Genomic DNA, 13,563 nt, shown 5'->3' with positions numbered 1-13,563 from the left:
CAGGATGCCATCATCACCTAAGTACACAACTACTGTCTGGCAGGACAAACTGATCCCTCATAGATTCTTGCTTAAACATAATAGGCATACAAATAACACTTGTTTACTAATTGACTGCCAGGTTAAAATGATAAATTTCTATTAAATAAGACTTTAATGCTTTAGATGCAGATATTTTTCATGCTGATAAAAACCATTTATTTTCCAAGAATATCTTTGTGATTAAAATCCAGTTCAATTCTCTAACATGGTTGTAGCCTTTCTCAACCAGGATTCTACAAGAGAATTAGGTCCCACATTCCTAGAGCACAGACTGTATATAGCAAATTCACTTCTAGAATGGTGCTAGTTATGAACCATCCTTGGGAGGACTGAGAAAACAGTCACTGAAATTAGTCTCTTGTTCTGTGGTTCAGATGAGAAGCCTTGTTGGAAAAGGCTGGTGAACAAAGAGTCACTAGTATCTGAGGACTCTAGAGGAAAGAACAGGACAATTTTAATGTTCTGGATCATCTTGGGCAAGCAGGGAGGCACACATGGTCATTTATGTTTAATATGCGTTTAGCAATACCTTGACAAATACTTTTTAGAGAATAAAAGAGTACTGAAAGCCCTGGCTTGTGTGGCTCAGTGGACTGAGTGCTGGCCTGGGAACCAAGGAGTTGCTGGTTCAATTCCCAGTCAGGGCACTGGCGAGTAGGGGGTGCGGGAGAGACAACCACATTTTGTTTCTCTCCCTCTTTTTCTCTTCCCGTTCCCCTCTCTAAAAATAAATAAATCTTAAATATAAATAAATAAATAAATAAATAAACGAGTATTGAAATGATTGTATTTGATAGATCTCAATGTAAGAAAAGTTATTTACACTGTAGAGTAATCCTAAAAGCTAAAATAAAATAAGAATGGGACAAAAAGCTTTCCTATATTTTACCTATGTATGAGAAATACATGTACTCTATTTAAAGTATAAACATTTATTTAAAAAACAAAATAACTCTGTTAAGGTTAATGATGCCACTATTAGAAAATATTGATTCAGTAACTTAAAAAACTAAATAAAGAAAAATTAAAAATTCTTTCACAATCTTACAAGATATTTCTTAAAAGTTTTTAATGTTTGTGTGTGTGATCTAACTGGAGGATAATAAAAAAGTAAAACAAGCATCAACTTAAGTATGGAGATCTGTGCATAGGATATTGTATTTTCTGCCTTTAGAAAGACTTTTTAAAAAAGTCATACTAACAAAGTTGGAATTTAGAGGGTAAATGTATTTCATTTAAATATAAATCAGAGGTAGCTTCTCACTGGTATGACATAACAGAAAATGTTTTCATTTCTATTATTAGACTCATCCTCATCTCTTCTGATCTCTGTACTTCTAGCCTCCCTCTCTAAACTTATTCTTATATCACACTCCAGCAGTTCAGCTTTCCGGCATCTCTTTCCCATGTCTCACTTCCCTGCTTTCCCAACTTAGGATTCCATAATCCCACACCATAACCACCTATTTACAAACACCTTCAACTCCGGTGCCCTGCAGACATTCTGTAGTATGGTCAAGTGTCTATAATCTTTTCGTTTTTCCTGTTATGATATTTCTAAAGGATACAAATAACTTCTAAAACACACACACAACCTATAATCCAACAAACCCAGGCTTTCTACCAAATTCAAGTTCACATAAAATTTTCAAAATAGAGTCTTAACATGAATTTTGTGTATACTTACATCTGGAAGGGAAGGAAGATTATAAGAACCTCCCACTGGTGAGCTCAAATCAATCATAGGTGAGCCAAAAGCCTTTCCATCATATCCTGCTGCACTAGTAATGGTGGGACTGGAAGGGGTAGAGGACGTGCTATTGGCGGTCGATGGGGGAGCCTGCCCACTGCTGATCTGCCACTACGGTAGAAAGAAGAAAGGCCGTCTATCAGCAGTCCTATCGCAAACGTTAACAGGCCCACCTAATCCCTGTTCCAGACACAAAACGAAGTAGAAGACACATCCTGCTATTTGAATCCAGTCGTAATTTCAATGGAGAGAGGAGAGGACACAGGTATACATAGCTATCATTAATCCTGTCCAAAAATGTAAAGCACTGATTTTTACCAGAAGACAATGGTTAATATACGAGGTCTGTCCAGAGCAAGTCCAACCTTTGTTAATATAACGAGAATGGTTTGTACAACACTGATGTAACTTGGCAGCCAAGGAGAGAGGACTGGGATGCACATTTGTGAACAACGATGACTTCACTGTATGAGTCAGTGGGGGTGGTAGACTCCGTTGAGTAAGAATGTATACCATGGGGCTGTCACATTCAAAATGAATGAGTGAGTAGGGCAATGAATCTGCATCAAATTTTGCATTAAGCTTGAACATTCCTCCGTGGGAACTATTCAGATGATTCAGAAGGCTGCAGCTATAGGCAACTGGTGACTAGGCAGCTTCATTACCACAATGCATCTGCTCATGCACCATATCTCCTGCAGAGTTTTTTGACAAAATGTCAAATCACCCAGGTGACTCAGCCCCCCAACTGCCCAGATTTGGCACCCTGTGACTTCTGGCTTTCCCCCAAACTAAAATCATCTTTGAAAGGGGAGAGATTTCAGACTGTTGATGAGATTCAGGAAAATATAATGGAGCAGCTGATGGTGATAGGGAGAATTGTGTGAGGTCCCAAGGTGCCTACTTTGAAGGGGAGTGAGGTGTCATTGTCCTACGAACAGTGTTTCTTGTATCTTCTTCAATAAATGCCTCCATTTTTCAAATCGCATGGCTGGATAGCCATGTCTCACCATCTTTCTGGACAGACCTCGTACATCAGAAAATTACAGTATCAACCTTGGAAAGCTTATATATACTGGAAAAGGAATATAAACACATGGAAAGCAACTTCAGGGTTAAGACAGAGGGATGAAACATTCATTTTCATCTGTCCTTACCTGATAAAATAATATAGTTAAAAGGATTTCTACAAAGGCACTGACTCATAAAGACAGAAAATATGAGCAGACAGAAAACACATTTTGGAAGCTAGAGACCAGGTGGACAAATAGCAAATTACTTAATTTGACAAAACTGAAACCTCAGCTGGCAGTGGGGAAAACAGAGAAGCGGAACTCTTAAGAACCTGGGAATTAGAAGCACGAGAGGTGAAGTGACGCTGGGGCTAAAACCAGAATGACATGTGGAGAGTCGCTGTTTAAGAAGTATTCAGTCTCATAGTCCTTTCCTATTACTCTACCTGTAGCTACTCCATGATCATGGGGACTTCCTCCACCTACACAGAAAAAGACTGGAAGTCTATTCCCCAAAACAGGTAAAATAGTGTCTTTAGACTAAAGGGCCCCAGACTCAGGGGAGGGGAGGAGTGATGCACGGGAAATGAAGGGTCAGAAACCACACATGCACTGATTGCTGAGCTCGCTGCCCACTCTGCTGATGGCTCTCTGCCCACCTTCTTCCCCCACACGGCTTTAACTAGGAGCCAGGGCCTGCATTTTAGGCAGAAGGTGGAAAGATCGTTAGGGAACTGGATCAGCATAAGAGGTAAAATCTAAACATGGTGAGACTAGGAATTCTCCCAATAAACACTGATAGTAGACTTAATACAAGAGTGAAACCTAGATCTTCAAACATTAGTCCCAGACCCAAGCTTCCAGATTTTTTTTCACTCATTTCTCATATATGGACAGGTAATTAGACATCTACAAACATCTAAGGAAACTTTGCCACTTATGTTGGAGGCAGAGATAAATATACTAAGTTAACACTAGGCATGCTTCAGTGTACAGGGATGAGCCACGCCGCTATGATCTACGTCAAAACCTACATACATATTAAAAAAAAGGCCTGATGGATGGATGGATGGATGAAGGGGTATATAAATAGTAACTGAGAAGGCAAATAAAGTCATTCGTCCCCTATACAACTCTTTCAAATTGTTGTGTTGGAAAATTTTCATAATAAAATAGTGGAGAAAAGAAGAGCAACTGAGAGTTATTTCAAGACTGTACAGGGGAAAAAGTTCGCAAACACAGTACCATTAATGCATGGACTATATTATATGGAATGATAGTGTCTGAAACATCCTAATTTATATGCTCCACTGAAACAACTATGTAAAGAAATATGAATGTCATCTTTCTTAATGTGAATGTCCTAGCCACATCCCTGCCCAATGCCCTTTCTTTGGACCCACTTCCTCCTTTGCATCCTAGAATAATCAGTTACAGTTGACGTATATCCTTCCAGTCTTTTCCTATGCATATGAGATTAAAACAAACAGGAAAATGAGATAATACCTCACAAAAATTTGGTAGCATGTTTCTTCCCATATAATATACTTAGGAGATCATGTATAGATTACTGCATTTTCTTAATAGCTAAAAAGTACTCCTATTATACAAGTATACTATAATCAGTTAAAATAACCTACCTATTAAAACCAATTTTCCACTATATTTTTTCCTAGTTTGTTCATTTATTCATTCATGCTTAGATTTTCGATGTAAGAGACATTCTTCGAGTATATGCCTACCCATTACAAATAATAAGTGGGGAAGAGGAAAAGTAAAATTTGAACGCACAGAATATGCTATGTGTTTTAATACACATTAGCACTAAGTGTCAGTGCAACTTTACAAAGTACTTATTTTACAGTTGGGGAAAATGAGATTTAAAATAGGCTTGCAAGGGTGAAAAAACTGAGGAAACTAAATAATGATGAAATAGAGACAGGTATGAATTTTACGCACATGCGGTGTGTAAATTTTTTAAGTAAAATTTTCAAATCATTTGGTTGAAATGAATAATCACACAATTGTGGAAATAGTATCATGGTCTTTACTCAGTCCTGGCAAAATAAACTGAAATTGATCCACAAGTGGTAAGCTGGAAGGACTGTTGACACAGTCCTTTGAGAAGACAAGGCATTGCAGAGAGAGCATTTACTTTTTCAAAAATAACGTAATACCTATAATATATTTTTAACTGAAGACATTAAGAATATAAATATTAAACCTTATCAGTTTTTAAAATGTAACCTTAAGTAATAAACTTTATCAGAAATGTATGCACTCCATATTAAAACCATCATACTAAGTTTGTTATCAGGAAGTCTCTTCGAAACACTTCAAGATTAACGTATTGTTCTCTTTTGCAGGAAGTAATCTGTATTTATTAGAATATTTCTGTTTTAGGAAATTTAATGTATTCTCCTAAAGGCTACATACATCACTATTGCAAAAACTGGTATCTATGACTCACTGATTATTATGGGCCTTCATGTATATAAAGTGGCTTGATTTCTTTTGTTAATTACAAAGCATCAAGATTCTCTTAGCTCTGTCTCTATAGGTCAGTCTGTAATAAATTTTGTAATTTACATTTATTAAAAACAGAAATCTTGTAAGACTTCTGGTCAAGATGGAGACACACCAAATAAGCTCCACCTTCTTGCGCAACCACAGAAAGAATTACAACTAGACCTCTAAACAACACCCAGAACCGTCAGAAAACCAAGCTGTATGGAAGTTTGACAACCAAGGATTTAAAGAAGCCACACTCATCCAGCCGGGTAGGAGGGGCGGAGACGGGGTGTGGCAGGGAGAGGCAGTGGTGGAGGAACAGGTGGTCTCACATTCACGTGCGGTGGATAAAAATCAGGAGGGATACCTTGGGAGCCAGTGATCCCAGCCTCAGGCCAGACCGCAGAGCCAGGGTTCCAGCACCAGGAAGATAAATCCCCATAACTTCTGGCTGTAAAAACCAGCGATGGTTGGGGTGGTGGAAGAAACACCGGATTTTCAGGACACTTAAAGGGTCTGCATGGACTTAGAATGTACACAGACCCAGCCCCTCTGGGATTCAGCATCAGGGCAACAGCAGGAAGGGCACCAGTCACACACAGGGAGTAATGAAGTGACTGGAAACAGGATGAGTTGGGGTAAACCTCCAGAAGCCAGGCAGCAGCACAGTCCCCTCTCCAAACCCTCCCCCCACACAGAGCCACAGTGCAGTGAGGCGGGTTGCCCCACCTTGGCGATTACCTAAGGCTCTGCCCACACAATTTACAGGTGCCTTTTCTACAAGAGGCCACACTACTAAGAGAGGGAGTCAAAGCAGCTCTACCTAATACACAGAAACAAAGACAAGGAGGCTGCCAAATTGAGGAGACAATCAAATATGACCCAAATGAAAGAACAGAACAAAACAACAGAAAAATAATTAAATGAAACAAAGATAGCCAACATATCAGATGCAGAGTTCAAAACACTGGTGATCAGGATGCTCAAAAAACTCATTGAGTATGGCAACAACATAATAAAGACCTAAGAAGATATGAAGTTTACACTAAGTGAAATAAAGAAAAGTCTATAAGGAGCCAACAGTGGAGGGCATGAAGACAGGATTTGAATCAATGACTTGGAACATAAGGAAGAAATAAACATTCAACCACAACACTAAGAGGGAAAAAGAATTTTAAAAAATGAGGATAGTATTAAGTGCCTCTGGGACATCTCCAAATGTACCAACATCTGAATCATAGGGGTGCCAGAAGAAGAGGAAGAGCAATATAAATTGAAAACTTATTTGAAAAAAAAGATGAAAAAAACAAACGAACAAACAAAAAACCCCCTTCCCTACTTAGGTGAAGGAAATAGACATGGAAGTCCAAAAAGCACAGAGAGACCCAAATAAATTAGACCCAAAGAGAACCATACCAAGACACATTGTAATTAAAATGCCAAAGGTTAAAGATAAAGAGAGAATTTTAAAAGCAGCAAGGGAAAAAATGAGTTACCTACAAGAGAGTTCCCATAAGACTGTCAGCTGATTTCTCAAAAGAAACTTTGTAGGGTAGAAGTCACAGTCAAGAAGTATTCAAAGTGTTGAAAAACAAGGACCTACAACCAAGACAACTCCAACTGGCAAAGCTCTCATTCAGAATTGAAGGTCAGATAAAGTGCTTCCCAGATAAGGTAAAGCTAAAGGAGTTCATCATCCCCAAGCCATTATTACATGAAATGGTAAAGGTACTTATTTAAGAAGATCAAAACTATGAACATTAAAATGGCAACAAATTCACAACTATCAACAATTGAATCTAAGAAAACCCCCAAAAACCAAAACTACAAAAAAACTAAGCAAACAACCTGAACAGGAAGAGAACCATAGATCTGGAGATCATTTGGAGGGTTATCAGCTGGGACAGGGACAGGAGAGAATGGGGGAAAAGGTGCAAGGACTAAGCATAACTGGTAGGTACAGAATAGACAGGGGGATGTTAAGAATAGTGTAGGAAATGGAGAAGCCAAAGAACTTATACGCACAACCCATGGTTATGAACTAAGGTAGGGGGAATTGCTAGAGGGAATGGGGGTACCAGGTGGAATGGGGCAAGGGGAAAAATTGGGACAACTGTAATAGCATCATCAATAAAATATATTTTTAAAAAATAGGAAAAAATTTTAAAAGCTTACTTTCTCTTCATAACCGTTACTTTATCCACACATTCAATATAATTTCAAGGTACAGAGAAGCCGAATAAACAACAGGTAAATAAGAACATATATACCTGTTTTATGGCTTGTTGAGCCAAGAAAGCCATCTGTAGGGGGTTGGGCTTTATTGCTTGTCGTGGCATACTTGGGGTTGGTGGATATCTCAGCTGTTGAGGATGAGGAGGAAGAACTGGTCCATTGGGTTTGGGATTGTGATTTTGAAAGTTTATCAAACGTGGAGGGGGTTGCTGGAAAAAAAAATCAATTCAGTGACAATCATCTCCTGAAACACATATTAGAGAAAACTTTTTTAACGTTTACAAAAAGACAGCAACTCTGCCACAAATGAATCCTTTATTAACACAACAAATGTACAGGGGAAGGAGGCACTCTTCCAGAATATGGAGAAGCAATTCAAAGAAAAGGAGTTTTATCAAGAGCTTTGGTAGAGGTGGCTCCAGTTGTAAGCAGGTTATACTAAAATTGGGCCTAGGCCACGTGGGGAAGCAGGGGAAGCCTGTCTGGTCCTCGATGATTAATCTTTTGCGAAGAACTGCCTTCTTCAAACCACCTAAATAATGTGGTGGTAAAATAATAATTGCCAACGTTTACTAGCAGTCATTACATGCCAGGCACAGCTTGACATTCTTTACACGCGTTAACTCATTTAACCCTCACCACAGTCCCGGAGGCACGGAGAATTTAAGTACCTTGTCGAAGATTAGCAAAGACAGTAAGGGATAGAGCTGGGACCTGAACTCAAGTACTCTGGCTCCAAGGGATGCGCACTCAAACAGTAAGTCATTAATAATAAAAACAGCTGACATTAAATAACACTTAAAAATAAATGAGTTTTAGCTCTCACTGAGATTAAACTCTATGCCAGGCATTGTGATCAGCATTTTATATGTGTTACCTTATTATTTACCCTCTCTCATTTTACAAATTAGGACACTAAACACTGGAAAGCTTAGACAACCAGAAAAAAGCCACACAGCTAGTAAAAGGCAGCACTAAGGCTTTTCTCCAAATCTGGTGTGCGTATCATCACCAACACGTGTGCTAGGCTTTAGCTGGGGTTAAGACACTAATTACAGCTTAGAGGACGAGTTTCCGTAAAAGAAAACAGATTTGAAAGGAAACCCTCCGAGGACAACTTTGGTTGGTTACAGGATAGGGAAAGCGCTGGGAAGGCAAGCTGATTTTGCTCATCAATGCTAGCCCTGTAAATTGAGACCAGTGTTCTAGAAAACGGTAACCTTATATGTGAGTCTCATCTTGACTATCCAATTCTCTTTATGTCTGGCAACTTACTTTCAGGCTATCCTGTTTATTATTATGATCAACACTTCTCAGGGAGAGAACTATTAACTCCCACATTCACAAGGGGACAATAAACGCGGAATTTATCAAGTTGTAGTAGCAATGCTTTAAACTTGGACACTGTGAAGGCAGATAGCTATGAAGTGTACAGCTCTATCTTCTTTTTTCTCACCCATTTTTGGAATTTACTTTCCTTTATTGGATAACATTGCTTCTTTCTCCCCTTGCTTACAAATTAGTTAGCACTGGGTTCAGCCTCAGTAACTTTTAAGGGTAGCCATGTACGTATAGAACGAATGAAAAATATATTTAAATATTGTTTCAAGACCAAGGAAAATATTGTGGAAGAATACAAAAAATATTAAAGAAAAATAGAGAAAATGTCAAATCTTTATAGAAGTAAATGCCTGAATCAGTAACAATTGTTTTTGATTCTTCTACTAAAGTTTTGTGATTTGAAGGGTTTTATATCACAGAAACATGAACAGAAAATAGTTGGGGAATTACAGTGAAAATCTTCTAAGTTTATAATTATTTAAAAAGTGGAAAAGCATCCAAAATAATCATTAAGGGAGAACAGAGGCAGTTGCAGAAACTTCCGCTACCTACTATCGCACCCTCACCCAGATGCATGCTGATTCCGCCAGGAAGAGACACCTGACGCCGCAGTAATGAACTCTGCGCGAGTGTGGGAATGGAGGCTGACCCTGCGGTCTCGTGAGACGTGGGGCGATTATTTTGTCTCTCCTAAACTGTTACCATTGATTAAGTTAATTTCTAACAACCCTGTGACAGTGGAAGCAACTTGAAAGAATAAGATTAGGAACTAGTTATGAGCATAAAAATATATAAAAAAATCAATGTTATTTTAATTAAATGGAGTCAATTAACTTGTAAGATACAGCAGGAAAAAAGGAAGGAATAGTGACTGACACATCATCATTATACCCGTCTGCATTCTAAGCACCTTCATTACCACCGCTTGGGTTTCATTCTAGGTCAGTAGCTCCCAACTGTGTGAAACCATGAAGGATAGCAGATGTTCTCTAACAACCATTCACTGTTTAGGGAAATTAATGTGTGTGTCTCTGCGTGTGCGTGTGCGTGTGTAAAAACATTTCCACAGCAGTAAATCTGGCTCAGGACTGAGAAACACTGCTGTGAGTTATGTATAAGTAAATAACATGTGACGGTGCTAACAAACGTAGATCTGTCCACTGGAGTATAACAGAGTACACTGCGTACTGCTAAATAAACAGAGATGCACATCTATCAAGTTTGTGCCATTCAGTCATGTAACTATGTACGCAACATTCTTATCAGCCAGCTCTTGAACCATGCAGAGTACGTACATGGTTAATCTTCAGAGGAAGAAGAAATAGGGAACTATCGTGCAAGTGATTTTTAGAAACCATCCTTTAAATTTACCTGACAGATGTAGAATACAATTTGAACACACCTACACAGCACACATAAACACCTGCTTATTGATGGTCGATTTTCCCGCACGTACAGGCAAATAAACGGGTAGAACACTAAGAATGTAGGGAAGCAGGGCATTATAAAAATGTACAGAAGAGTGCAAATTGGTAGGTGGAAAATGTATGAGTGGCAGAGCAGCTAAAAATGAAAGAAGCTTTAGGAGTCACTCAGAGTCAAGAGAAAAAAAATAGTGTATGAGGTAATGACCAAAAGATGTAAAAATTACTTTATTTCTAAGTGAGAAAAATAGGTCGTATAAAAGAAATTATATATTATATAGATTACACAGCAGTAATCCTAGAGAGGAAAAATAAGATCAAAAGCCCATTTCTGAGATACACGTGCTAAAGGCTCAGAGGTCACTTCTGTTTTGTCGCTGCTTATACAAGTCACTATGGGAATGGAACCAAGTCACACAGGAGCTATTTACTGCCTCAGTTCCTCACTTCCTACTGAAAAGGCAATTTATCCTTTCTCAGTTAATAAACTATTAAGTAAAAATAACTTTGCCACCTCTCAGACACTTAAGATAAATATCAATCATGCAAATTCTTAGCACTAGGTGCTCAGCAAGTACTTATTTTCTCCTCTTCACATTTATTCCAGAATTTTTGTTTTTGGCTCTTATTGCAGTCTGTCTGCAATACATCACTGCAGTGTGCAGAGGTAGTAACAAAATTATTCACCAATTTTCTTAACAAAATTTCAACTTTGCCAGTTTCACTCCTGGTATCTAAAGTATACAATTCTTTTCTGATGGAACCCTCACGAAAGAAGTTATTTACTTCCTGTAAAATCCTGGGTTAAAACAAAGTTTGAGAGGAATAATCAATTGGTTATACTAATATTCCCCTGGATTTGACATGCCTTCCTAATCAAATTACTAGAAAGCCATAACCTCAAATACATCACCTCAGGCCTTCAAAGAAGCAATTTAACAAAATCAACATTGAAATATGCCCACAGCTTTTATTCAGGGTTAAAATAAGAGTCTTATGAAGACAACTTCTGTGTTTTGTAAAATTGCTACAAAAATACTATTATGCCACTTAATTACTTTTTAATAAAGACCCACATTCTACCTTCCTCTAAAATGTTTCTCTTCTAATTAACTGGCATGCGTCCTTTTACCAAATAATGTAGATATTATTTCCACTTCTCTTTGCATAGGTTGACAAAAAGTTCTGAGATAAGTCTTGCTCTCAAACACTCTTATTAAAACCCATTCCATTTGATTTGTATCATTTACTTTAAGTCAATTCAAATCCTTCTCAGAAATAGGAATAAAAATTCATAAATTTATAAATATAACTAAAAATAACATAATTTGCATGAATTAGACTTTGTATTCCTTACTAAACCTTTATTAAATCCAAGTAGGCCCACATCTCAACTGAGCAGGATGGTTAAAACACTTAACAAAGTATATAAATATTTTATCTTAAAAATTGGATTAAAAGTAAAGAATATTTCATATTAGTGAAAATAAAGATGGTTTGTGGAATATTTGCTCAGAAATGAAGTCTGAAACTGGTATTTTCTAATGAACCACATCTCTGCCCTTTTCTATTCCATTTTTCCCTAGTTTCTAAGACACAATGTGGTTTTCTAAACACTGCACCCTCACATTGTTTATAATATTAAGTCAATGAAGAATAGATGAAAATAGATGTACCAGCTAAATAAACCACCAATTCTTTTTTTTTTGAGAAGGGCGTTAACTCTAGGAGTTAAATCAGGGATCCCCAGTGCAATACATTTTCATTACATTCATATCTTTAAATCACGGATGATGGGGGTCTTGGTTCTTTCAAGAGCTGAATACAATTGCACTATAATTATCTAAGTTAGGACAGGCCTACTTCCAAATTTACCTGATGAGAGATGGAAGGTTGCTGGATGGGCCCCTGCATTCTAGGGTTTGGTAAACCCACAGGTGCTGGCCTCCGTTGCACCTGCTGCCTCTGAGCCATTACCTGTTGCTGCATATGCTGGAGTCGTAACTGAGCTAGGCTGATCTGGGTTGGAAACTTGGATAACTGGTTTGAAGATAAACCACCTTGTGGCTGTGAATTCTGTTCCACAACAGGATTCTGCTTAGGCATTTGTGGTTGACTCTCTTTATCTTCGATTACTAAAGAACCTAATTAAAGAGAAAAGGTTAAGTTCTAAAGTTTTTCTGATAGAGAAATATCACATTTTGTAAGGCCGTACCTCTTGCTGAACTTCCAAAGTGCCAAGGAACTTTTCAATCTCAAGAAACCTTTACATTCTTAAAAACAGAATGCCCCAAAGAGCTTTTGTTAATGGAGGTTCTATCAAAATTTACCATACTAGGAACTAAAAATGAGAAAGAAAATTGTACTAGTTCACTTAAAAGTAATAAACCCATAATAGCATACTTTTATGAAAAATAACTTCCCACAAAAACTTAGTGAAGAGTGACATTGTTTTACATTTTGGAAATTCTCTTTAAATGTCTAACTTAATAGCTGAACGCTCATGTCTATTTCTGCATCATCTGTCCTAATATTTAGGTTGAAATATATGAAGAAAATTCAGCCACAAAGAGATATGTAGTTGGAAAAGGGAGGCCTCTTTGGTTCCCTGGAAGAGCCTTAGATTGTATTTTGAGTATAATAAAACAAAACAAGCAAACCTGACACTGGTTCTAAAAACAATCCCACAAAGTATTTGATTTTTCAGTGTCAATAATTTGTAATCCCTCTAGTTCCTTACACCTTCACAGTGCATACTATGTCAGTTCTTTGATAGAGAATACTTTGAGTGGCTTACAACTACAGTTGTAGAGTTTAAAGGTTCTGGTTTAAAGGTTCTAGAGTTTAAAGTCTCTAATAGGTCTGATCCAAGCATAAGGCAAATCTTAATATTTTTGATAGTAGAGACTCAATTAAGTGTTTTAAATTTACAAAGTACAGGCATCCTAAAAAATATGGTTATTACTCACTAAATATTTACTGTGTGTTAGGCACTGTGACAGTAGGTCTATGTATATTCCTGTTAAATTCCTTTTTGCAGATAAGGGATCTAAGGTTCAGAGAGACTGGACAACTTACCCAAATCACCAAAACATTAACTGAATATTCATATCAGTATTTTCCCCTTGCACTATGAAGCATACTTCTCAGAAGCCATGGATAAATAGCTTGGGAAACTTGTCTCCTTGGAGGATTCAAAACGTAAATCTCATCGTAAATGACAATTTACAGAGCTATAAACGACAGG

At 37.6% G+C, this 13,563-nt stretch overlaps 1 protein-coding gene across 2 annotated transcripts in view; it reads right to left on the bottom strand.

Annotated features, from left to right (window-relative positions):
- TRIM24 (tripartite motif containing 24) overlaps positions 1-13,563 on the bottom strand; it is a 111,322-nt gene that overhangs the window by 10,530 nt on the left and 87,229 nt on the right. The window contains exons 9-11 of one of the 2 annotated variants that reach the window (XM_028525322.2): positions 12,294-12,460; positions 7,587-7,760; positions 1,730-1,903 (exon numbers count right to left, since the gene is read on the bottom strand). In XM_028525322.2, the coding sequence (XP_028381123.1) occupies positions 1,730-1,903; positions 7,587-7,760; positions 12,294-12,460 (515 nt within the window). Of the gene's footprint in view, positions 1-1,729; positions 1,904-7,586; positions 7,761-12,191; positions 12,461-13,563 lie in introns of both variants that reach the window. The other variant, XM_028525321.2, reaches the window with a different exon arrangement.

This window comes from Phyllostomus discolor, chromosome 10 (genome assembly GCF_004126475.2).
Source record: "Phyllostomus discolor isolate MPI-MPIP mPhyDis1 chromosome 10, mPhyDis1.pri.v3, whole genome shotgun sequence".
Lineage (NCBI taxonomy): Eukaryota > Metazoa > Chordata > Mammalia > Chiroptera > Phyllostomidae > Phyllostomus > Phyllostomus discolor.
The sequence above is the reverse complement of the archived record's forward strand: the minus strand, read 5'-3'. Positions and strand labels throughout refer to the sequence as shown.